Below are 24,668 nucleotides of genomic sequence, written 5' to 3' on the forward strand. Positions count from 1 at the left end.
AACTTTAACAAGTAACTTGTCTATATAGAAACTGGATAGACCAGCATCCAAATGGGGACAGATGTGTGCTAAAGTGCAAAGACCCAATAGCCCTCAGTGGGTCAGCAAAGTTCAACACGAAGAATTCACAGCACCACGTCAGTAATGTATAGCTCTTTTTTATTTAAAAGAAAGACAAAGAGATAGCCATAACAGCGACAGACGCTGTTTCGGACAAGGTCCTTCCTCAAGCTGTATCAGGCTCTCTCTCTCTCTGAGAGAGAGAGAGAGAGAGAGAGAGAGACTGATACAGCTTAAGGACCTTGTCCGAAACAGCGTCTGTCGCTGTTATGGCTATCTCTTTGTCTTTCTTTTAAATAAAAGAGCTATACATTACTGACGTGGTGCTGTGGATTCTTGGTGTTGTAACTTGTCTACATATCTTATCTAAAGTTTAGATAGTTTACACAGCAAATCTAGCTGCAAACAGATTTAATAGAATATGATTATTTATTCCTGTGATACAATGACAGCAGCCATGTTGTTTGTAAACATTACACAGAGGCAGGCTTATCTGTATCTTGAGCCATCAGCCTAATCTCCTCTCCTCCTCCCTCTGAAATCAATGGCTAGTAACACCTCCCCCTCCTCCTGCCCATACTGAGCTCCATGAGCCCTTGCTACTGCCAAGGCTCTCTGAAAACCTGTGGGCGTGGCTTTTTTAGTTTATAGGGAATTAGAGTATTAAAACAAAAACAAAAAAAGTATTTGGCTTGAGGAATGCCCTATAAACAATAGGAAAGGAACACAACTATGCAATGTGTAAAAGTTCACCTCAGATCCACTTTAAGATTTCCTTTAAGGTTCGGTGTTACTGGGCTGGGCTTGTTGGTCTTCGAAGGATAGACGTCAGCGTATTTTTACTATTGGAATTAGCACTGCAAAATTATCAGTAAATTTACCGATATTTTACCGAAACCTTTTTAGCAGAGGTGCAGCAGCTCTGCAATAGGTGTGTTAAGCTAAGCATATCAAAGAGAAAAAAAATGCACACACCCAACAAATGCGTGGGTTAAGGAGGCCATATCTTTTAACCAACCCCATTACGTCAACCAACATCATTTTTAATTTTTGTAAATAGGACAGGAGAAGGGACTGCCTTTGTGGCGATGATCCCTTCACCTCTGTACGAAACCATATCATCCTTTAGTCAAGCATTCCTGGACATAATCACAGCAAGCTTTATAACTGAATGGTGGCTAAATTGCTGCTGCCATTTTTTTTCCTTTTTTTAAAAAGAAGTTTAAGAGGTAATACAGTTAACAGTGCAAATAAAATACGCGTTTCAAGCATAATACAATTAAAAAAACAAAAACAAAAAACATAGCACCAAGACAGAAAAAGGAAAAAAACAAACACCTTAGAAAGCATGCAAAAATGGGGAGGAGGAAGAGAAAAAAATATGAGGTATTCAAGTGAAGACTGCCTACATGATCTAATTAATTGTACAAAACTATAATTGAACCCCCCACCCTTTAAGAGGGAAAAAAAAGCAAAAACTACCTACTGATATCATGATGAGAAACAATACAGCAGTCTCACCCACATACATATTTTTTACAAAAATTCCAGATGGTGAAATAATTAAACAGCAAATACAGTTATAGAAAGTGATGAGACGTGAAAAAGGTGCTAGTTTTGTGAGCTTACAGATTAAAAACTGAAATTCTGCAGCATGTTTTACATGCGATATGTCATTAATTTACCGATGTGATACTTAAAGGGGCACTACAGCGAAATTTAGGCTACTGGGATAACCCTAGAAGTATTTTTCTAATGGTGAGAATAACACATATTACGTAGTGTATCTGGTTACAAAGATCGGCATGACAGAATCATTTATATTGCCTCTTACAGATCCTGGCCGTCACTTAGAGAGAAGCCACGTCCTTCTCTGGGCATCTCAGCTATATCTCTCCTCTCAGTGTGTGATATAAAGGCGCGTACACATGCCGTATTGTTAGAAAACAACGGGTCCGTCAAACCCTCCCGCTGGGCGGTCGTTCTGCCGACAGTAGTACGTGAGTATAGGCTGTAGGTAGACTTATAAGAATGTTTTTGACTGATCCGCCCGCCGTGTGTACACGCCTTAAAAGCCTATTCTGGCTGGCTCCATCAGCAGCAAGTACGGATATCTTATATACAGTAAATATACAGGAAGCTGCTTGTTTATTTACCCAAGATCCTTACTTGCTGCTGATGGAGACAGCCTTACAGAACAAGCTTTTATCTCACACTATCTCACACAGTGAGAGGAAAGAAATAGTTGTTGGCTGAACAAAGAGGTGCTATAAATTTTCCTATCCTGCCGACCTTCGTAACTAGATACATTACCTCTCACTATTAGAAACATGCTTCTAGGGTTATCCCAGTGGCCTACATTTTTCTGTAGTGCCCCTTTAAACGCCTCAAAATCTTCCCAAATTACACTGTTCATTTGAACTCTTTCCGCTATTTAGGAAATCATTTTTACCCCCCGCCCCTTACTTTCCTTTATGTTCTCAAATCCCTTCATCGGCCAATTTCAAACGATGCTCAGAACTCAAGTCACAGCGTTGAGAACATAATATCTACAGTTACTGCATGCATAATGTATGGAAACATCAAACCTCTCGGTATGAAAACAGAGGGAGTGCTATTTCGGTCTATAAGGCAGTAGAATTTTGTTAAATAGGAATTTTTGTGTCATAAAAAATGTCCTTCCGATTAATAACATTCATTCTTTTTTCCATGTACACACAAAGTCATCAGTCGCTCCTCGACACTGCAGTGTCCCTGTAAGTGCAATATTAATTTTTGAATATTAGATCTTTTTTCCCCCCCGTCTTTTCTGAATGACACTCAGGACAAAAAAATATGGTACACATATCAGAGCACCCCCCATCAGATCAGACTATCCAATACAGCTTATAAAAAACAAATCTGTAAAGAAAAAAACAGATGTGAACGGGACAAAAAATACTTAACACTATACACAATTCCATTCACAGGTAGATAAAATTTCTCATTTCTCCATTGGTAGCCCAGAGATGAGCGAAGCCCTACTGAGAATAAAAAGACAACTGAGATCACAAGAACCCTGCATTCGGGATGTGCTAAAAAATAAAAAAAATTAGTAGACGAAGAGTGCTTGTAATAAACAAAGCAAATCTCACGAAGGGTTACCAGATTGTGTCTGTGCAATAATAGTAATAACAATGGGGGAAAAAAAAACAAAACTTGTCCCACAAAACACTGAAGTGGGTTAGACATGGGCTATGACACCACAATACATGTGGTCTTCTACTCCTTTCAACACTGGCAAGCGCGGTTTAGCACAGGTAAGTTGAATCCTCCTTGGCCAATGGGCTTGCTCTCCGGCTTTCAGCAGATGGGTCAATTTCTCAGCTGGTTACGACCTGAGGTTGGTTTGCTTTGAGGCTTCTGAGGGCTCTTCTAGCAGCTGCGGATTTGGCAATTCGGTAGCTACGACCGACCCCTTTGAATTTTCCTTTACCCACGACTTCCACAGTGACTCGGACCTTGCCATCGTAAGTCCTCTCTGCCGGACTGCCAAGGGGAAAACAAAAAAGTTTGAAGTCTGTAGTTATCTAATGAAAGTTAGGTCAAACACAAGGACGCTTTAACTTGAGATAGCAAGGAGGGTGGTTACAGCCATTTGGATTTTTAATGCCATCTGTGGATTTGTATTAAAAGTAACACTTTTCCAGAGGTTCCGGATTCCATAGAGCCTCCCCGCTCCTCTCTCAACACCCTCAGTCCACCACTGTCCTGTCGACCTCCCATCGAAGCGATGACTTTGTGGATCCTCAGAAGGCTTTAGAAGCTGTCGCGTCTCCAAATGCATCCGAAGATGAGTGGCTCTGTACCGCGCATGTGCAGTATGGATTGGAGACACCAGTCTTCAGGGGCAATCTGAGACACAGGTGCTTCCGAAGCCTTCTGAGGACTCCTGAGGTGAACATCAAGAGATGAGTAGAAAGGCTCTAGTAGATCCAGGGTCAGGGCCGTTTCTTGCCCCGTTCAGCCGGTTCTGCTGAACGGGGCGCCGATGAGAGACAGATGGGGGGGGGGGGCGCCAGGCAGAAGCAGAAGGATGTGACTGCTAGGAGCCGGTGACGCGCGGATGCGGTGCAGCGAGAGGCAGGAGGAGCTGTGCGCACCAGCGCGATCACCGGCTTCAGTTCGCGTATGTCGCGTTGCCCCCCCTCCCCCCCCCGTGTGCCTCCCGTTGCTGCCTGCCTCTCTTGCAGACCTCAGCGCTGGCGGCGACCCGACCGGAGAGTGTCAGAGCAGAGCGCACACCCACAGACAATGCACATGCGGAAGTGATGTCATTGACCATGACCACTTCCTGCATGAAGTGATGCTGGTGGTAGTGTGCGCTCTGCTCTGCCGTTCTCCGGTCGGGTCGCCGCCAGCTCTGAGGTCTGTGTAAGCCCTGCATAGCCCCCAGCATCCCGCCCAGCAAAGCACCCTACAGAGCCCCCAGCATCCAGCCCAGCAAAGCACCCTGCAGAGCCCCCAGCATCCCGCCCAGCATAGCACCCTGCAGAGCCCCCAGCACAGCAAGGCACCTTGCACAGCCCCCGGCATCCAGCCCAGCATAGCACCCTGCAGAGCCCCCAGCATCCAGCCCAGCAAAGCACCCTGCAGAGCCACAGCATCCCGCCCAGCATAGCACCCTGCAGAGCCCCCAGCATCCAGCCCAGCAAAGCACCCTGCAGAGCCCCCAGCATCCCGCCCAGCATAGCACCCTGCAGAGCACCCAGCACAGCAAGGCACCTTGCACAGCCCCCGGCATCCAGCCCAGCATCTAGCCCAGCAAAGCACCCTGCAGAGCCCCCAGCATCCAGCCCAGCAAAGCACCCTGCAGAGCCCCCAGCATCCAGCCCAGCATAGCACCCTGCAGAGCCCCCAGCATCCAGCCCAGCAAAGCACCCTGCAGAGCCCCCAGCATCCAGCCCAGCAAAGCACCCTGCAGAGCCCCCAGCATCCAGCCCAGCAAAGCACCCTGCAGAGCCCCCAGCATCCCGCCCAGCATAGCACCCTGCAGAGCACCCAGCACAGCAAGGCACCTTGCACAGCCCCCGGCATCCAGCCCAGCATAGCACCCTGCAGAGCCCCCAGCATCCAGCCCAGCAAAGCACCCTGCAGAGCCCCCAGCATCCCGCCCAGCATAGCACCCTGCAGAGCCCCCAGCATCCCGCCCAGCAAAGCACCCTGCAGAGCCCACAACATCCAGCCCAGCAAAGCACCCTGCAGAGCCTCCAGCATCCAGCCCAGCATAGCACCCTGTAGAGCACCCAGCCCAGCAAAGCACCCTGCAGAGTCCCCAGCATGCAGCCCAGCAAAGCACCCTGCACAGCCCCCAGCATCCAGCCCAGCAAAGCACCCTGCACAGCCCCCAGCATGCAGCCCAACATAGCACCCTGTAGAGCACCCAGCCCAGCAAAGCACCCTGCACAGCCCCCAGCATGCAGCCCAGCAAAGTACCCTGCACAGCCCCCAGCATCCAGCCCAGCAAAGCACCCTGCAGAGCCTCCAGCATCCAGCCCAGCATAGCACCCTGTAGAGCACCCAGCCCAGCAAAGCACCCTGCAGAGTCCCCAGCATGCAGCCCAGCAAAGCACCCTGCACAGCCCCCAGCATCCAGCCCAGCAAAGCACCCTGCACAGCCCCCAGCATGCAGCCCAACATAGCACCCTGTAGAGCACCCAGTCCAGCAAAGCACCCTGCACAGCCCCCAGCATGCAGCCCAGCAAAGCACCCTGCACAGCCCCCAGCATGCAGCCCAGCATAGCACCCTGCACAGCCCCCAGCATGCAGCCCAGCAAAGCACCCTGCAGAGCCCCAGCACCCAGCATAGCACCCTGCACAGTCCCCAGCATGCAGCCCAGCAAAGCACCCTGCACAGCACCCAGCCCAGCAAAGCACCCTGAACAGCGCCCAGCATAGCACCCTGCATGCAGCCCAGCAACACCCTGCACAGCCCCCAGCATTCAGCCCAGCAAAGCGCCCTGCACAGCCCAAAGCCCAGCAAAGCACCCTGCACAGCATTCAGCCCAGCAAAGCACCCTGCACAGCACCCAGCCCATCAAAGCGCCCTATTGCTGCTATTAGTGTGTGTGTCTTGCCCTTGCTGCCGCTGCCCGCTAGCACCTCTGGCTCCGTGGTCACCCGCACGGACCCCCACCGATCCTGGCCTGGCGCCTTCTTCCAGGACCAGAATCCAATTCCACCTGCCAGGATGGTGGACAACATCATGGTAAGTAGGCAGGCAGTCTATGTACTGCACTGCCTCTCTCTTTCTGACGTGGCTGTTGGGGGAGGGTGGCGCTCTTTTTGCCCTGGGCTGGTGGTCAGACCACCATACCACCATGGTCTGATTTTGACTGTGACTCCCTGGCTGGACAGTTAAGTTATCTAAGGGGGTGGCTGTGGGGTCAGGCCAGTGTGATTGCAACATGTACTGGGGGGGAGGGGGGGGGGGTTGTGGGGTCAGGCCAGTGGTATTGCAACATGCACTGGGAGGGGGGCTGTGGGGTCAGGCCAGTGGGATTGCAGCATTATTATTATTTAGGATTTATATAGAGCTGACATATTACGCAGCGCTGTACAGAGAATATAGTCTTGTCATTAACTGTCCCTCAGAGGAGCTCACAATCTAATCCCTACTATAGTCCTATGTCTATGTATGTACAGTGTAGTGTATGTATCATAGTCTAGGGCCAATTTTTTAGAGTGAAGCCAAATAACTTATCTGTATGTTTTTGGTATGTGGGAGGAAACCGTAGTGCCCGGAGGAAACCCACGCAGACACGGGGAGAACATACAAACTCCTTGCAGATGTTAAACTGGCTGGGATTCGAACCGGGAACCCAGCGTTGCAAGGTGAGAGCGCTAACCACTATGCCACCGTGCTGTCCCATGTACTGGGAGGGGGGTTGTGGGGTCAGGCCAGTGGGATTGCAACATTTCTCTCAATAAACCTTGTGTTAAGCATAAGTAAAAAAAAATAAAAAATGGTGAGTTGGTTTCAAGAAGCCTTTTGACATGATTTCACTTAGCAGCTCTGATTTTGGGGAAGTAAGGGGGGGGGGGCATATTTTTTGACTCTCGAACTGGGTGAAATTTAGCCTAGAAACTGCCCTGTCCAGGGTCTTCCCTCTCCATGGGCAAGTATTTGACTTTATTACAAGATGCTTCAGATTTGCTTTAAAGAGGAGCTGTCAGCCATACTATTTCAGAAAAAAAAACCACATATATAAGTAGATAAATACTTGCTCTACTTATATAACCTATGTATTGCACTGTCCAGGTTTTGATTTTAGTGATTTTTCTACAGTAAAAAAAGAGAAAATCCTTCTTAGCATTTCCCATTTTAACTGTGGTTATTTTGAGGCCAATCCTGATGTCATTTCCTCCCTTGCTCTCCTCTGCCTGATTGTGTATGCATTGCCCGCCCTCCATTATAGAAAGTGCCTTGTCTAAGCATGAGACATATTGCCCAATCAGAGAGGAACAGAGGTGTGGGAGGGGAAAACAGACAATAGAATAGAATAGTGTTACAGACACAGTACTGCTACAAGGGAGGCGGCCGTATCCTCCCCTCCCCCCTCCCCTTCTGGTAGCTACACTTTATGCCAAGCTCTTCTCTACAGTAAGCCTGCCCACTTGCCACCCTCAAACTACATAGCCCGATTCTGCTGAAATGCTACACAAGAACCTTTTAACAGGTAACAAAAAGGCCGGTCACATGACCTGTATGCCCATTGCCAACATGACAGTTAATCAGCTCACTAGGAGACCTCATCCCACCTTGTGGGCAGCTTCTTCTTCTACCTAGCTCGGTGTTCCAGGGAAAGGAGGAGGGCAAACCCAGCTCAGGCTCCTCCCTCTGTTCAAGGACCATCTGGAGGAAAGGAGACTTTGCTCCCATTGTTTCAGACCTCATCACACCTTGTGGGCAGCCTTTTCTTCTACCTATCTGGGTGTTCCAGGGAATGGAGGAAGGGAAAACCCAGCTCAGCCTCCTCCCTCTGCTCAAAGAACATCTGGGGGAGAAGAGAGACTTTGGACCCGTTGTTTCAGACCTCCTCCAACCTTGTGGGCAGCTTCTTCTTCTACCTAGCTGAGTGTTCCAGGGAAAGGAGGAGGGCAACCCCAGCTCAGCAACTCCCCCAGTTGCACAAAGAACAACTGGGGGAGAGGAGACTTTGGACCCATTGTTTCAGACCTCCTCCCACTTTGTGGGGAGCTTCTTCTTCTACCTAGCTGAGTGTTCCAGGGAAAGGAGGAGGGCAAACCCAGCTCAGACTTCTCCCTCTGTTCAAGGAATACCTTTGGACCCGTTGTTGCAGTAACTATGCTGTAACGGTAGTGGTGTTCTGGGAAGTATAAAGTGCGCCGTACAAGTGACACATACAAACATCAAGGCTCACCTAAACTTTGCTGTCTCCGGTTCCATTTCCAATAACTCCCTCACCGGGGAACGAGGAACATTGGCAGAAAATTTCTCTGTAATGGAAAGTTTTTGTTAAAGAGGAACTGTGGTGAAAATAACATCATGAATATTTTTTTTTGTTTTTTTTTTTACAATATTCATTTATAAATGAGTCAGTGTTTGCACATTGTAAAATCTTTCCTTTCCCTGGTTCACAATCTGAAATGAATCACTAGTAGCAACATCTTAAAGAGGAACTGTCACGAAAATCCTAAAATTGAATACACATACAAATAAGATGTACATTTCTCCCAGAGTAAAATGAGCCATAAATTACTTTTCTCCTATGTTGCTGTCACTTACAGTAATGAGTAGAAATCTGACATTACTGACAGATTATGGACTAGCCTATCTTCTCATGGGGGGTTCTCATGGTTTTCTTTTCTTTTTAAAAGCACTTAGTGAATGGCAGTTCCTCCGTCCAACTCCCAAAAAAGCCAGCATCATTGTATTAATCATTTTCAGGTAGTGTCTTTATAAAGAATAAAGGCCATGCTGAGAATTCCCCATGAAGAGATGGACTAGCCCAAAACCTGTCAGTAAAGTCAGATTTCTAATACCTACTGTGAGTGACAGCAACATAGGAGAAAAGTAATTTACGGCTCATTTTACTCTGGAAAACCGTACTTCTTATTAGTATACGTTTTAATTTTTGTAGATTTTTGCGACAGTTCCTCTTTAAAGTACTGGTAGATGATCTCTGTGGAATGTTTAGTTACTGAGAGTTCTAAAGCCAGTAGAAACTATAACTGGTCTCCCAGAATTCCCTGGGGCAGAATTAAGCATATCTAAACAGCCCAGGCAAAGAATCACAGGGAGAGTGGGGCTACACACCAATATACAGCAATATATAGCTATAGAAAGTGTTTCTGATGATAAAACCAGAATAATTACCATGAAAGTGGGTATCCTGGGGCGTCACCTCAGAGCCCTAATGATTCACGGGTGGCAGGTGAGTTACTGCTGCTAATAATTGCCAAACCTTGCAGACTCTGAGTTACCGAGCTTTACATGAAGGCCCCCTTTACACTGTTTTACCGCAGGGTATCGCAATGACAATGCAAGGCAATGGGGCCTAGCACTTTGTCGCGTCGGAACTGCCCGATCGGCAGCTGAGTCACCGTGAAGTTAACAGCGCGATATCGTCTGACTTCCATGGCGATGCAGCAGTAGCGGAAGCAGTGTAAGTCAATGGGCGATGCGGGGATTTTAAATATGCTGGCGGTGAGGCGCACATGCGTGGAACTATGAAAATACGACGGGGAAACCCGGAAGTCCCAGTGATGTACTTCCTGTCCAGCAGGGATAACGTCACGCAGCGAGGCGCACTCTGCCGCGCGGTTATATGAAGGAAGTTTGTTGCGGTGGGATGGGGTGGAGCATGGCACCGCAATTGCAATGGCAAAGTGTAAAACCGGCCTCAAGAATCTCAAAATTATTTAAAAAAGCACAGTTTAACTACTTGCCAATTGGCGTGAGCAGTGCGGCAGCCCCAGGACACGCCCATTGGCGTCAACGGTCTTCTATGGGGCCAGCAGATCGCGTGCATCTCCTGCTCGGGGGGCGGAGCTCCGCACCCCGCGATCGCTGCTCAGAGACTGTTAGACGAAACCGCCGTCTATTAGGGCAGTACAGCGCTGCAATCTAAGGCAGCGCTGTACTGGGGACAGCCATGTGACACGGCTGTCCCCTCCAGAGTGTCGGCGGTGATCCTCTGTCATAGGTTGAAGCTATGACAGCCGATCACAATGACTGGCCAGCGGGCAGGGGGAGGGTGGGTGGGGTATTCAAAATGAAAAAAAAAATATATACACATTTTTATTAAAAAAATAATAATATTTAAAAAAAATAAACACTGGAGGGGATGATCAGACCCTACCAACAGGAAGCTCCGTTAGTGGGGGGAAAGGATCACTTTTGTGCTGTGCGGCATTGCAGCTTGGCCTTAAAGCTGCAGTGGCCCTATTAACAAAAAATGGCCTGGTCACTGGGGGGGGGGGTTTAATACCGCGGTCCTCAAGAGGTTAATCATCTCGAAGTGTATTTTATGCAAGTGGTTTTAAGCATTTGATTGGTCCATTTCCACAGTACGGATATATTTCTGAACGGTTAGCGTCGCCTTGACCTTCCCTCCTGCTGACAGATGACGTCTTATATTACCAGGGGGTACTTTGTGTCCAATAACCAGTAATGCAACCAATACACACCTATTAATGGTCTCATCATGGGGTAATACACCTGCCACACTGTCTCCAGGGACATGCCGCTGTCCATATAAATGGCCCCGGCCAGAGACTCAAAGATGTCTCCCATCGCCTTCGGGACCTCGATGTCCTCCTCCTTCTCCTCATCCTCCTCCGATCTTCTCAGCTGCAGGTTACAAGAAATAAGGCAACCAATCAGATTTCCTTTCCTCGCAATCGTCATCTTTTTGTAGATAACTCACTAAGGTACTTCCAATACTGCAGAATTAGAGAAACAAATTATCCGGCACCACATACAGGGCTTTTTCTCCAATAGGTTTAATCACCAGCACTTTAACAAATTAGTCCATTATTGTGCCTATCCATACATTGGTACAATGACATACCCCCTTTTACATGAGAAATCTATTCCTTTTCACAAACAGACCATCAGGGGGCGCTGTATAACTGATATTGTAGTGAGACCCCTCCCACAAGAAACAAGAAAAGTACGTACTCCTGGCAGTTTCCTGTCTGTGAACCTTGCTGCATTGTGGGAAATAGCTGTTTACAACTGCCAAAAACCATGCAGCAGCTACATCACCTGCCAGCAGTTTTCCCACAATTTCCCACAATGCAACAAGATTCACAGACAGGAAACTGCCAAGAGTACGTACTTTTCTTGTTTCTTGTGGGAGGGGTTTCACCACAATATCAGCCATACAGCGCCCCCTGATGGTCTGTTTGTGAAAAGAAATAGATTTCTCATGTAAAAGGGGGTATCAGCTAGTGATTGGGATAAAGTTCAATTCTTCGTCAGAGTTTCTCTTTAAAGCACCCTTTGAAGTGACATTTAAGACGACGAGATAAACATAGGTACACATAGTACTGCTCCTACTAATACATTGTGTCTGATCACCCTTTCTGTTTTCCAGTACATTAAGTGTCGGGGTGCTTACACATGTCCACGATTGCCCATTCTGAAAGGACATATGTGAACTGATCGTATTTGCCTTGCCTAGGATCCGTTCACATGTCTGTCGATCTGCTCCGCACCGATAAACAGAACGATTTAAATGACATGTGAACCCCGCCTAATGACAGTAGATCAGCGAGCGAAAGCACGGAAGCTTACCTCCGAGTCCATCCCTTGCATCTCATTCTTCTCCAGCTGAAACTGAACGAAGTCATCGATGACGTGGAAGAGTTCGGGCGAGACGGCCTTGAAGTACTTGTGGTAGTCGTACTTCACAGCCAAGGAGGCGAAGATGGTGTTGTTGACCAGAGCAGAGCGCAGGTCGGTCAGAACTCCAGGTGAATGCTGCCGGGGGTCTTCATAAAGGTGCTTAGTGATGAGGTAGTCCAAGATTGCATCTCCAAGGAATTCTAAACGCTGGTAGCAGTCTACACGGAGGAGAAAAGTGAAAAGGGAATCTTGTTTAATGCTTTGGAGGCCAATTCCAAAAACTGGTTTTCCTCCCACCACCCCCTACAGAAAGAGGTTCCCAACCCTCACCACCTCCCTGGCACCTTCACCCAATGGGCTCTCAAATCTGGGAGTTGTGATAGTTGAAATAAGGACTAGGGCATGGCTAACCATCATTAAAGAGACACTGAAGCGAAAAAAAAAATTATGATATAATGATTTGTATGTGTAGTACAGCTAAGAAAAAAACCATTAGCAGCAGAAACACAAGTCTAATATTGTTTCCAGTAAAGGAAGAGCTAAGAAACTCCAGTTATCTATGCAAACTAGCCATTGAACTCCACGACTTTCAAAGTCCCAGAGAACTCTGATAGACACTTGAGATAATAAGCTTTAAAAGAATGGCCTCAATTCACTAAGCTTATCTCCTGTCTTTAAAGGGAACCAGAGACGAAGCACCCTTGTGTATTTTACCATAGAAATCAGTGGGAACATTAGAGAAAACATTTACCATGCTCTCTGTTCCATCCTCACTGCTAAAAGTGTCTGTTATCTAGCTGAGATAAGAATCCCGGACTGAGCATTGATTCTGGCTTTGCTATAATGACTCAGCTATAATGATTCCTGAGCAAAGCCAGCAGGGGGCAGGCTTGGACTTGAAGACAGCAAAGAACACAGTCTCAGCTATAATTATTCTGTAGCAAAGCCAGACCGACTGCTTAGTCGGGATTCTTATCTTAGAGGTGATAACAGGCAAATTAAACAGAGAACAATGTAACAAAGAGCAGATTAGGTGTTTACTGTCATGTTCCCACTGATTTATAAGGTAAAATACATGAGGTTGCTTCATCTCTGGTTCTCTTTAATAACGTTTCCAGAGTTATCACCATGGTGATAAGGCATGTAGTATTCAGGAAACATTTTACCTCAGGCAAACCTAAAGTTAACTCTTCTGTCTATAAGTTAACTCTTCAATCCTTAAAATAACTCCAGAGTTAAAGAGAACCAGAGACGAAGCACCCTCATGTATTTTATTACATTTATCAGTGGGAACATGACAGTAAACCCCTACCCTGCTTTTAGTTTTATTCTTCTCAGTCTAATCTATCTGTTATCAACTGTGATAAGAATCCACCGACTGATTCAGTCGAGGTTTGACCTGGAATCATTATAGCTGAGTCACTCTTCTTTGGAGTCTTTTCAAGCCCAAGCCTGCCACCTCCTGGCTCAGATTTCATACTCAGGGCTGTTGACATGGGAGGGGCTGCTGCTGCCGAGAAAGAAGCTCTGAAACAGACAAGTGTATCTGTGTGCAGTGTGCAGCCAGTCATTATCTACTGTATGCAGTTTCATTTCTATGAGAGACACTTCCTACAGGCAGCCACACAGCATACCAGAATAATCAAGCTGAAAGCAGACAGATGAAAGGCTGCAGCAGCCCTGCTTGTCTATAGTCTCATATAGCCTAGACAGCACATCCAGAACACCTTATAACCTGGAAGCAGAAGAGATATGAGCCGGCGGCCATATTGGATATTTCCTGGAGCAATAATGGATAAAAAAACACTCAAAAAGGCACTCCAGAGTGGCGAAATTATCAGGTAGAGCATTTATTCTTTAGAAGCTATCAACTGATATGTTTATTTTGTGTGAATTGTTCATCTCTGGTTACCTTTAAAGACAGGCTGTTTATTAGCTGCATGTGAAAATAACTACAGAGGAGGTAAATTAACTACAGAGGAGGTAAATTAACTACAGGAGAGGTAACGTAAGGAATGAAGAGATAAGATTACTCTCTTACTGTGTGGAGGTAAGTTTTCTCTTGCCTTATTATCTCCAGCATGATCTTAGTGAATTGAGGCCAATGTGAGAGAGTTATCTTATCTCTTCATTCCTTAAGTGAAGAGGAGGTAAACTAACTACAGAGGAGGTAAATAAACTACAGAGGAGGTAAATTAACTACAGAGGAGGTAACTTAAGGAATGAAGGGTAAGGTGTTATGGCAAGAAATCATTCTAATAGGGGAAGTTAGCGTTAGGCAACGTATCATGTTAAAAAGGACCTAAACTCCTCCACAGGAGAGAAGGAAAACACAGAGAAACCCACCCTGTGTGAATTTACAGAGAACAGCCTGTCTAAGGCCGCGTACACACTCTACTTATGTCGCCTGTTGGAAAACAGTATCTTATCCCCTTGGGCGACATCGATGGGCGGGGCTGCACATACACGCGTCAGCTGTGCAGCTGACGACGCGCTGTGTTGCTATGCGGGGACGGGCGGCACGAACATTGGAATCAGCGGGGGGATCAGGGAAGTATAAGGGTTGCCTTATACGCGAGTCAGACCCACATTTCTGACTGCTAGCTGGTGAACCTATCTTTCCCTATGCTACTTACTGCAGAGTGAGCCACGACATTGGCAGCTAACCAGAGTGAGTGCAGAGGATGCAAGAGGTGATAACAGGACATGGAGCCCGGCAGTGGCAGATATGTGACCTCCACTGCGGCTCACAACATGGGGGCTACAACAAGACGTGGGAGCAGACGCAGGAAACGATAAGCATAGTGAAGGAAGCGAAGACACGGTACCTGGCACGGAAAGGCTTCTGCTATGTTAATACAGGTAATGGGGGGTATAGAGAGAGAGGTCGGTTTGGAGCAAACCACAGACTGCCATTATTTTACTGCATAAATTACCCATAAGACCCCTTTCCCCTTGTCCTGGCACACTTCACATAAAGAATGCTGGGGGAACAGGGGATGTAGGAGGGCAGATACTGTCCACACAGATTACTTATGGAGGGGAACGGGGCCAGATATAGGCAGTCTGTTCTGATTATTTGGCGGGAAAGGGGGGGGGGGGGGCAGAAGATACTGGCTGCATAGTTATAGCGTGTACTGGGGGGGGGGGGATGGGGGAGTGGATAATTGCTACACTTTGGGACCGGGAGGGTGACTGGCTGGCAGTTGGGGACCAAGATGAGTTAATGGCTGTACAATACAATACAATACAATACTTTACACAGTGCAGCCGTTAAAACCCTTCTGGTCCAAAGTGTAACCAGTAACTTTCCTAGGTAGACTTATACTGGAGTCATTAAAAAAAATTCCAGCTTAAAGAGAATCTGTACTCTAAAATTCTTACAATAAAGAGCATACCATTCTATTCACTATGTTCTCCTGGGCCCCTCTGTGCTGTTTCTGCCACTCCCTGCTGCAATCCTGGCTTGTAATTGCCAGTTTTAGGCAGTGTTTACAAACAAAAAACATGTCTGCTAACCAGAGTGTGATAGGCTGAGAGGAGCTCAGTCTGTGACTCATACAGAGCCTGGAGGGGGCATGGAGAGGGTGTGTATAGCTTCTACCTACCACAGCAGAGCATCACATGTAGCCTGTCTTAGCATGTCTGTTTGCTATAATTCTTATTTCAGATGTCTGTTTGTCTGCCTACATTAGATCACATGGACATGAGGAGTGGAGTTATGACATCAACCCCCCAGCATCTTTTGCACCTATGGTTTGGAAAGAATAAAAATGGCCCAGGGCCCAATTTCACACTGGGGGCGGGGATTTCAAGACTGTATGTGGAATACAGACCCTAGGGGTGAGAAAATCACACTTTATCATGTGTGAGTTTATATATCTTGGCAACTTATTAGGTTTAAAGCAAACTGTAATTTATAATTTAGGCACTCTTTGCAGAAAAAGAAAGCTGCTTGGATTTCTTTAGTGTTTTCCTAATAGCTGTAGGAGCTGCCATCTCCCCCCTTCCCTTCTGTCTGCCTTTAGTTATCCAGGAAAAGGTGTGAATATAATCAAGTGTGACACTCTAAACTATTTTAAGTAACGTGTCCTATCGCCCCACCCCCTGCTGATAAAAGCTTTTGTTTGCTCATTGCTATTGCTAATTACGGCAATCCTCATCTGCCTGCTTTTTTGCAGTTGGCAGGCCACGGAAGTAGACCAATAAAAGCCTCTAACAAACATTTAAAGAGGAACTGTAACGGCAAAACGTCCCCTGGGGGGTACTCACCTCGGGTGGGGGAAGCCTCCGGATCCTAATGAGGCTTCCCACGCCGTCCTGCGTCCCTCGGGGGTCTCGCTGCAGCCCTCCGTACAGCCGTGACGTAATATTTACCTTCCTGGCTCCTGCGCAGGCGCTCTGATGGCTGTCGGCTCCGAAGTAGGCGGAAATACTGATCGCCGTCGGGTCCGCTCTACTGCGCAGGCGCAAATCTCCGGCGCCTGCGCAGTAGAGCGGACCCGACGGAGATCGGGTATTTCCGTCTATTTCTGAGCCGAAAGCAGCCACAGCGCCCCCGCTGGAGACAGCAAAGGTAAATATTGAAATTACAGTCGGGCCTGTCGCCGGCTGTTCAGAGGGCTGCAGCGAGACCCCCGTGGGACGCAGGACGGCGTGGGAAGCCTCATTAGGATCCAGAGGCTTCCCCCACCCGAGGTGAGTACCCCTCAGGGGATCTTTTTAAAGTTACAGAGTCTCTTTAAATGTAAAAAGAAGAGGTAGAATGTATTTTTTTTTTATAATGATCCACATTGTTAGTATGCATTTTTATGTGCTATTTTGAGATGCACTGGGTGCTAAAAATGGTGCCCGGTTCACTTTAAGCAGCTAGGTCGAGGCGACTGCTGAACAAAAGAAACGGGGCTGTCAAAACCAGCAACAAAAAAAAACCAAAACCCAGTGTTACCAAGATCTAAAACCAAAATGAGATAGACAGCCAAAATAGCGTCAGCCCCCAGACCATCTGCACCAAACACAAAGCTTCAGTGTTCTCAGCTGAGAGGGGCGAGTGTTATAGAGGCGGCTCGCAGTAAAGGCATTACTTACCAGTTATGGTATTGTAGTGGTAGGAGGCATGGGTAAAGGCCTGCAGGAGGTAAGCCTTGTTTTTAAACGGATAGTTTATTCTCTTCTCAAAGTTCTCGAATCCCGATATCAAGTGATCCAGAGTCTTCTCTGCATCTGGGTGGTCGAACATGCATCTGGGAGGGATTTTCAAATAACCATATTCAATTCCTTTGCAGAATAGAAGGTCAGAATTGGGTTTACAGTTACCGGGCTTGCATGCTTTGCCTGAGGAGACCCCGCCATCAGCCTTCTTTATGGAGGGAAGAACTTGCAGGCCCAGGGAGCAGAGGAAGAGTTGGGCAGCCCGCTCACCGCAACTGGTCAGATAACAGCCCAGGAGGGCCTCAACGCAGTCGGCGATGCTCTTGTCGGCAATGCACTGCTCGGTGTGGAGGTCGTAGGAAATGGACTGTTTCCCGGCGTCCGGCCCACAGTTCTCTTCGGATGGGTTCCAGAAGCCCACGACAAAGTCATCTTCCTCTACCGCCTTGCTGGGGTCCAGATAGCACATGGCGTCCCAAGAACTGTAATCGAAATCATCGAAATCTGATGAAAACTGGACATTCTCCAGGCAGGGTTTCTTCGGAGCCTTCCACTCGAAAGTCGGGTCAGGGCCAGAAAACGTCGACAAGGGAATCTTCTTCACAAACGCTCCCGAGCCCATCAACATGCTGTCAATAAACTTGATGTGCTCTTGATCGTACTCTAGAAAGTCATCTTCAAAATCGACTTCCTCTTTGGGGTTGTGCCACATGAGGTCATCATCATCCTCATCCATGAAGTCGTCATCCAGTTTACCATTCGCGGTCACGCCTTCGCTAGCCTGCAGGCAACAATAATTACACAATGTTCAGGAACCGTAATACAAGATACAAGGTTCTGTTTAAGTTACATATAATTCTAGTTTTCCTCCAGGTAAAAATATTAAGAGGGCCCTTTCACACCAGCTGCATTCTGTTTCCAGGAAATATGAAAGAGGAAGCGGCTGCCAGCTAAGGTAACACGAGTGGCGGCTGCGGGGGCGAGAGGCCAGACCGGGGGTTGGGGATCCCTGCCGTAGAGCTATCCCGGTCCTTTGTCCGTCCAGTCGTAACTGCAACATCTCCCCGTTGAAGTTATTTGATTTGCTAGGTTAAATACCTCCTCAACACTCACTGGGCAGCGTTGGAAGTACTTCTGAAGACAAGACCATCTGTACTGTGCGCACACAAGTCCAGCCTCGCACATGAGGAGTACGGACACGCCAGTCTTCTGAAGAACTCGGACTCTGCCCTAGAAGTACCGAAGACAGAACTTCGATGAGGAATGGGACTGGAAATGGACAAGAGGACCAGGAAGGCTCTATCGTATCCAGAGCCTTACCTCTACATAGGTAGGTATCTCAACCTCTACATAGGTAGGTATCTCATCTCCTCCTCGATGTGCTCCTGAGACTAGGAGCGTTCTGTGGTTGAGGAGGCTCGTGGCCGGTACAGCACATGCACAATACTCCACGCTAGTATGGCTGATAAATGCTGGTTAAGCACCAGAAATATATCCCCACCATTACACAGTTGATCGTAAAATATCAGTGGCTGCATTTGACCGATATTCTTAAGTATAGGTGGTAACCAGCATCCAAGCAAGGCACAGACAGGAATAAACTTCCCGTCTGCTGCTCAAGTGGTCATCTAAGAGAGGACACCTGAGACTGCTCGTCAGAGAATGAGATCTGGGTTACTATCCATTCTGGGATTCTCATCACACTCCGCTTGCCACTCACCGTGTCGTTGCTCTCCCACTTGTCTGACAGGCTCTTGTCCTGGTTGACGACGTAGCCCGGCGGAAGCCAGTTGACAGGCGGATCAAATATGGAGACAACCATGCGACTTGGCGAGCCTTTCTTCTTCCCAAGACGATAGAGATTACAGTTACTGACCTGCGATCAGATGGCGGAAAGGAAACGGTGAGTAAACAGCCGACATATTTTGACTCATGAAGACATTGTATATGAATGATGACCACACCTGCTGCCCATCTCAGGTCCAGAAGGTGAAGATATCTGACAACCTATCAAGTCAACCACTGTATCTCTCATCACCCCCCTCCCCAACACTAAAGCACGCATGCCTCCTCCCCCGGGGTTATACCAGAGCCTCGGCCAGCAGTGTCCTGGGCATGCATAGCTATAACGGTTTCTAAAACCGTGCATGCCCAGAACCCTCCTGGCCATGGCTGCTGGAGTGTGTTTAAAGGATACCCAAAGTGACATGTGACATGATGAGATAGATATTTGTGTGCTAGGCACTGTACATACACATAACTATGCTGTGTTCCTTTTTTCTTTCTGCCTGAAAGAGTTAAATATCAAGTATGTAAGTGGCTGACTCAGTCCTGACTCAGACAGGAATTGACTGCAATGTGACCCTCACTGATAAGAAATTCCCCTTTTTATCTCTCCTGCTCTCAGAAGCCATTTTCTACTAGGAAAGTGTTTTATAGTTGGAATTTCTTATCAGTGAGGGTCACACTGTAGTCACTTCCTGTCTGAGCAAGGGCTAAGTCAGCCACTTACATACCTGATATTTAACTCTTTCAGGCAGAGAAAGAAAAAAAGGAACACAGCATAGTTATATGTATGCATGGCACTGTACATACACATGTCATCATGTCACATGTCACTTCTGGTATCCTTTAACAGTGCATTCGAAGAGGGGCAAACACAGGGCTGGGCACGTGCCCTTGCTGTGGGTTAGCCAGAGCTCCAACATAGAGGGGGACGCCGGGGAAGCTGGGGGGCCACGGGATTTATGGGGTACCTGAAGAAGCACTAGGTATGGCAAACTCATACTATACTACACTGGCTACCCATAAAATGGAGATGAAGACATTTTGGATAGTAGACCCCAAGAAGAGTGTGTGTGTGGGGGGCGATCTGATTGATGAGACTGCGGTGGTGTGGTCCCTCTAGTGCAGGGGTGTCAAACTCAAAGTGGGCCGAAATTGTACAATGGGGCCTAGTCACAGTCCAAACTCTGTCTACTGGCCACCTTCCTCCCTTATAAAATTCCCTGGTGTCTAGTGGTCCTCCCTCCCCTATACAGTTCCCTGTAGTCTAGAGACTCTGGCCCCCCTATACAGTTCCCTATAGTGTAGAGACCCCCAGCCTCCCCTATACAGTTCCCTGTAGTCTATATACCCACAGCCTCCCCTATACAGTTCCCTGTAGTGTAGAGACCCCCAGCCTCCCCTATACAGTTCCCTGTAGTCTAGAGACCCCCAGCCTCTCCTATACAGTTCCCTGTAGTCTATATACCCACAGCCTCCCCTATACAGTTCCCTGTAGTGTAGAGACCCCCAGCCTCCCCTATACAGTTCCCTGTAGTCTAGAGACCCCCAGCCTCTCCTATACAGTTCCCTGTAGTCTATATACCCACAGCCTCCCCTATACAGTTCCCTGTAGTGTAGAGACCCCCAGCCTCCCCTATACAGTTCCCTGTAGTCTAGAGACCCCCAGCCTCTCCTATACAGTTCCCTGTAGTCTATATACCCACAGCCTCCCCTATACAGTTCCCTATAGTGTAGAGACCCCCAGCCTCCCCTATACAGTTCCCTGTAGTCTAGAGACCCCCAGCCTCCCCTATACAGTTCCCTGTAGTCTAGAGACCCCCAGCCTCCCCTATACAGTTCCCTGTAGTCTAGAGACCCACGGCTTCCCTTATACAGTTCCCTGTAGTCTAGAGACCCCCCAGCCTCCCCTATACAGTTCCCTGTAGTCTAGAGACCCCCCAGCCTCCCCTATACAGTTCCCTAGTGTTTAGTGCTTTCCTCCATCTTCCCATATGGCCTCCCTGGTGTTCTAGGGCTTCACCTCCAATATAGCTTCCCTGGTGGTCTAGAGTGGGCCAAACATAATGCAAAGCGGGGAAACCACTTGAGGGCCAAATTTAATGGCTCTGAGGGCCCCGGAGTTTGACATGTATGCTCTAGTGGAAATAGTGCTGCTCTGTAGTTCACCTGCGGTGACTGGGTGTACATCTGTGAAGGACAAGAACAAAGGAGAGCACACTCAGGAGACCAGGTTTCCAAAAAGGGCCAAAGCCCGCTGGAAAGATCTCACCTGATGGCGTGGCTGGCGGTAGGCACAGCCAGGGAGGGAGCACACAGGAAGCATCCGAAGGATCCAGAAGCTTCTCTCTAGCTAGGCGAGTATGTGTTTTTCTTGTAGGCTTCACTTTGGGTTTACTTGAAAGGACCACTCCAGCGAAAAAAGAAAGCAGTTAAAATCTGATAAAGCCGACGGGTTTTGGACTAGCACGTCTCTTCATGGGGGATTCTCAGGGTCGTCTTTCAAAAGCCTTTTTGCTGATCGACAGTTGCAAAGTCCAACTGACAAAGTAATGTGCAAGTGAGTAGGGAGGCTGGCCGGTATCTTACTATTTTAGCAGTTACACTGGAAAATGCTTTTGAAAACAAAGAAAACCCCGAGAATCCCCCATGAGATAAAATAGTCCAAAACCTGTCGGTTCTGTCAGGCTTTAAACTGCTTAGTTTTTACGCTGGAGCGGTCCTTTAAAGAGAAACTCCGACCAAGAATTGAACTTTATCCCAATCAGTAGCTGATACCCCCTTTTACATGAGAAATCTATTCCTTTTCACAAAGAAACCCTGAGGACCGTGGTACTCCTGGCAGTTTCCTGTCTGTGAACCTTGTTGCTTTGTGGGAAATAGCTGTTTACAGCTGTTTCCAACTGCCAAAAAAGCATGCAGCAGCTACATCACCTGCCAACAGTAAAAATGTCACCATGTAATGTCAGAATGTAAATCAGGGAGAGGAAAGATTTTACAACGAGCAAACACTGACTAAATCATTGATACATAATTATTGTAAAAATGAAGCACTTTTTTTTATTACATTATTTTCACTGGAGTTCCTCTTTAAGCAGTTAGGCGTGGTTCACACATAAAAAGTGTCCTGTCAGTTTTTGACAGTTGGCATCAGTTTGTATGCGTTTTCTGGATAGGATAGGACTGGATCAGAAATGTACAGATTTGTGTGTGAATCAGGCCTAATGCTGGATACACACCATGAGTTTCCGCGTCAAATGCGTCCGTCGATACGCGTCGATTCGATTATTTCCGAGCATTTCCGAACGAATTTCGATGATTTTTAGGTCGATTGCCATGTAAAGTATGGCAAATCGACCTAACGATCCATCGAAGCTTGAATTGGACATGTTGGAAATAATCGAATCGACGCGTATCGACGGCCGCATCGAACGCGGAAACGCATGGTGTGTATCCAGCATAAGTGGTGTGAAAATGGTTGGGCTTCCTATGTATGTCTTCCATGGAGCTGCACCAAGTTTAGAACAGCATAACCTCCCGCCCAAACCAACTCCCCCTCCATGTGTTATCCACAGCATGTGGAAGTCCAAGGTATGTGGCCCACAGTGGTCATGTGACGGTTACATTGGACCCCTCCCCCCCTCATCCACAGAATGTCCACCAGCACCTTTCTATACCTCCAACGTTTCCCACCAACCTTCTTGCTCCTCATGTATGAAAGTCTTCCCTCGTGGGCATCAGGATAGGTGCAGAACAGGTAGGTGGTGATGGCGTGTTTCAGAAATGAATCCCCCAGCATCTCCAGCCGCTCCAAGTTGAACCCGTCGCTGGCATTGGACAAGGTCAAGGCTTGCAGAATGAGTCCAGGGTTTGGCCCGAGTGTTTTCGAGGAGTACCCGTTAGAAGTCCCATTTTCACACTTCTCCCCATTGGCGACAGAAGGAACTCGTGGGTAAACTGCAACTGCCAGAGAACCGGGACACTCGTCTGAGGTAGGTTTGGTAGCATTCACGTCGTTCGACATTTCGCTCACAGTACATTCGATGTTGGCGAGGGGCTGCTTATCATTCATGGTTTTCTCAGTAAAGGATGAGGTAGAGGATGGAGCAGGCATTTCCTGTCGGCGGCCAGCCAGGTGACTCATGGGGCAAACGTCGCCCTCTGTGTCGGCGAGGCCATTGCAGGAGACGCCGTTGACCATGGCGTGGTCGCCTGCGGCAGGAACTGTCTGAAAGGTGCTGGGAGGAGAGCGTAGGCATTTCTGCTCAGTTCGGTTCACAGACATTTGGTCATGTTTCTCTGTTGGGGCCTCTGGTTTAGCAGCATGGTCAAGGGCAGCTGGGTGGATAACCGGTTTACAGTCATTTACAGGGTCAGGTGATGTCGGGATGAGACTTGAGATGAAAGTCTTACTATCGATGGACCGTTTCCACCCGAAATCCAAGTTGGGATACCTGCAATACAAGTTCAGCTCATCACACATGGCCTAAGAATTACAGTCCCCAATATCCGGCCTAAACAGGACAAATCTCCCCTCTAAATACTTACCAAGCTTCAAGCTTTCCAGATTCCCCTGTGTACGAAAACCGGTGTGTCACCTGACCTGCAGCTAGTCAGGTGACACGCCGACTTGCGTACATGGACGCCAGAAGTCGCTAGACGCCCGCTAGGGGGTCGCAGCGCTGGAACGTCAAGGCGGAGGGTGACGGGGGAAGCCTTAGGAAGATCCAGACGCATCCCTCTCCCGAGGTAAGCACCCCATTTGGGACCTTTTTTTTCTCTTCGAGTTTACTTAAAAAACCTTAGTGGTAATCCCGAGTGAGGCTGGGGACGGAAAGCCACAGAGCAAGGTGGTAATCCCGTGCCTGAGCGAGTTACATACAGAGCTGCTGCAGAACCCTCTGAGGTATGTTTTTCTTCTTGTTTTTAGGGTCTAAAAGCTTATAAAAAAAATTGCACGGCTTTTAGACCTTAAATCTGGAAATAACCATAACGCGAGGGAGGTTAAAGAGGAGCTGTCAGCCATACTATCTCAGAAAAAGAAAACCCACATATATAAGTAGATAAATACTTGCTCTACTTACATAACAGATGTATTGTACTGTCCATGTTTTGATTTTAGTGATTTTTCTACAGTAAAATAAGAGGAAATCCTTCTTAGCATTTCCCATTTTAAGTGTGGCTATTTTGAAGCCAATCCTCATTTCATTTCCTCCCTTACTATCTTCTGCCTGAATTGCTCGCCCTTCACTATAGAAACTGCATTGTCTCAGCATGAGAAATATTGGCCAATCAGAGAGGAACAGAGGTGTGGGAGGGGAAAACAGGAGGGAATGAGGCTTCAGCCAATCAGGCTGCATTAGTTAAGTCTGAGAGGAAATAGAGTAGCAAAAAAGGACAACCCAGCATGCCCTGCAACTTCCTTTTTGTGTACCGAATTTTGTGTGTACCAAATAAGAGTCGGGTAAACTGGGGAATGATCATTTATTAACAAGAAAAGTAATAGTGATTTTAACTTTTGGATTACCTGGTTAGCATTCTTATTACTTGTTTACCAGATAAAAATAAAGAATTGATTTTATGCCCGACAGTTACTCTTTAAGCACTGAACTTCCCCCAAAAATGTGCACCCCATAATCCTTCCCACCCAAATGCTTCATTGCCAAATTTCAATACTAATCTCCACAGCACATACACCCCTATAATCCTGAGATGATGCAAATGCAATGATAACTGCATTCAAATGTATGCTGCATTCATTTAAATATAATTTGCACCAACACTTAATCATCAGCCTTTTATTGACCATCCCTACTAT

General features: G+C 47.4%; 1 protein-coding gene across 2 annotated transcripts in view; it reads right to left on the minus strand.

The window, feature by feature from the left end:
* Positions 1-1,823: 1,823 nt before the first annotated feature.
* Positions 1,824-24,668, minus strand: part of DICER1 (dicer 1, ribonuclease III) — a 95,173-nt gene continuing 72,328 nt past the window's right edge. For both annotated transcript variants that reach the window (XM_068254733.1, XM_068254732.1), the window contains exons 23-29: positions 22,548-23,304; positions 18,786-18,941; positions 17,003-17,846; positions 11,864-12,132; positions 10,753-10,915; positions 8,484-8,559; positions 1,824-3,588 (exon numbers count right to left, since the gene is read on the minus strand). In XM_068254733.1, coding sequence (XP_068110834.1) covers positions 3,423-3,588; positions 8,484-8,559; positions 10,753-10,915; positions 11,864-12,132; positions 17,003-17,846; positions 18,786-18,941; positions 22,548-23,304 — 2,431 coding nt within the window. In that variant the 3' untranslated portion in view covers positions 1,824-3,422. The remainder of the gene's footprint in view (positions 3,589-8,483; positions 8,560-10,752; positions 10,916-11,863; positions 12,133-17,002; positions 17,847-18,785; positions 18,942-22,547; positions 23,305-24,668) is intronic.

This window comes from Hyperolius riggenbachi, chromosome 9 (assembly GCF_040937935.1).
Source record: "Hyperolius riggenbachi isolate aHypRig1 chromosome 9, aHypRig1.pri, whole genome shotgun sequence".
In the NCBI taxonomy this organism is placed as follows: domain Eukaryota; kingdom Metazoa; phylum Chordata; class Amphibia; order Anura; family Hyperoliidae; genus Hyperolius; species Hyperolius riggenbachi.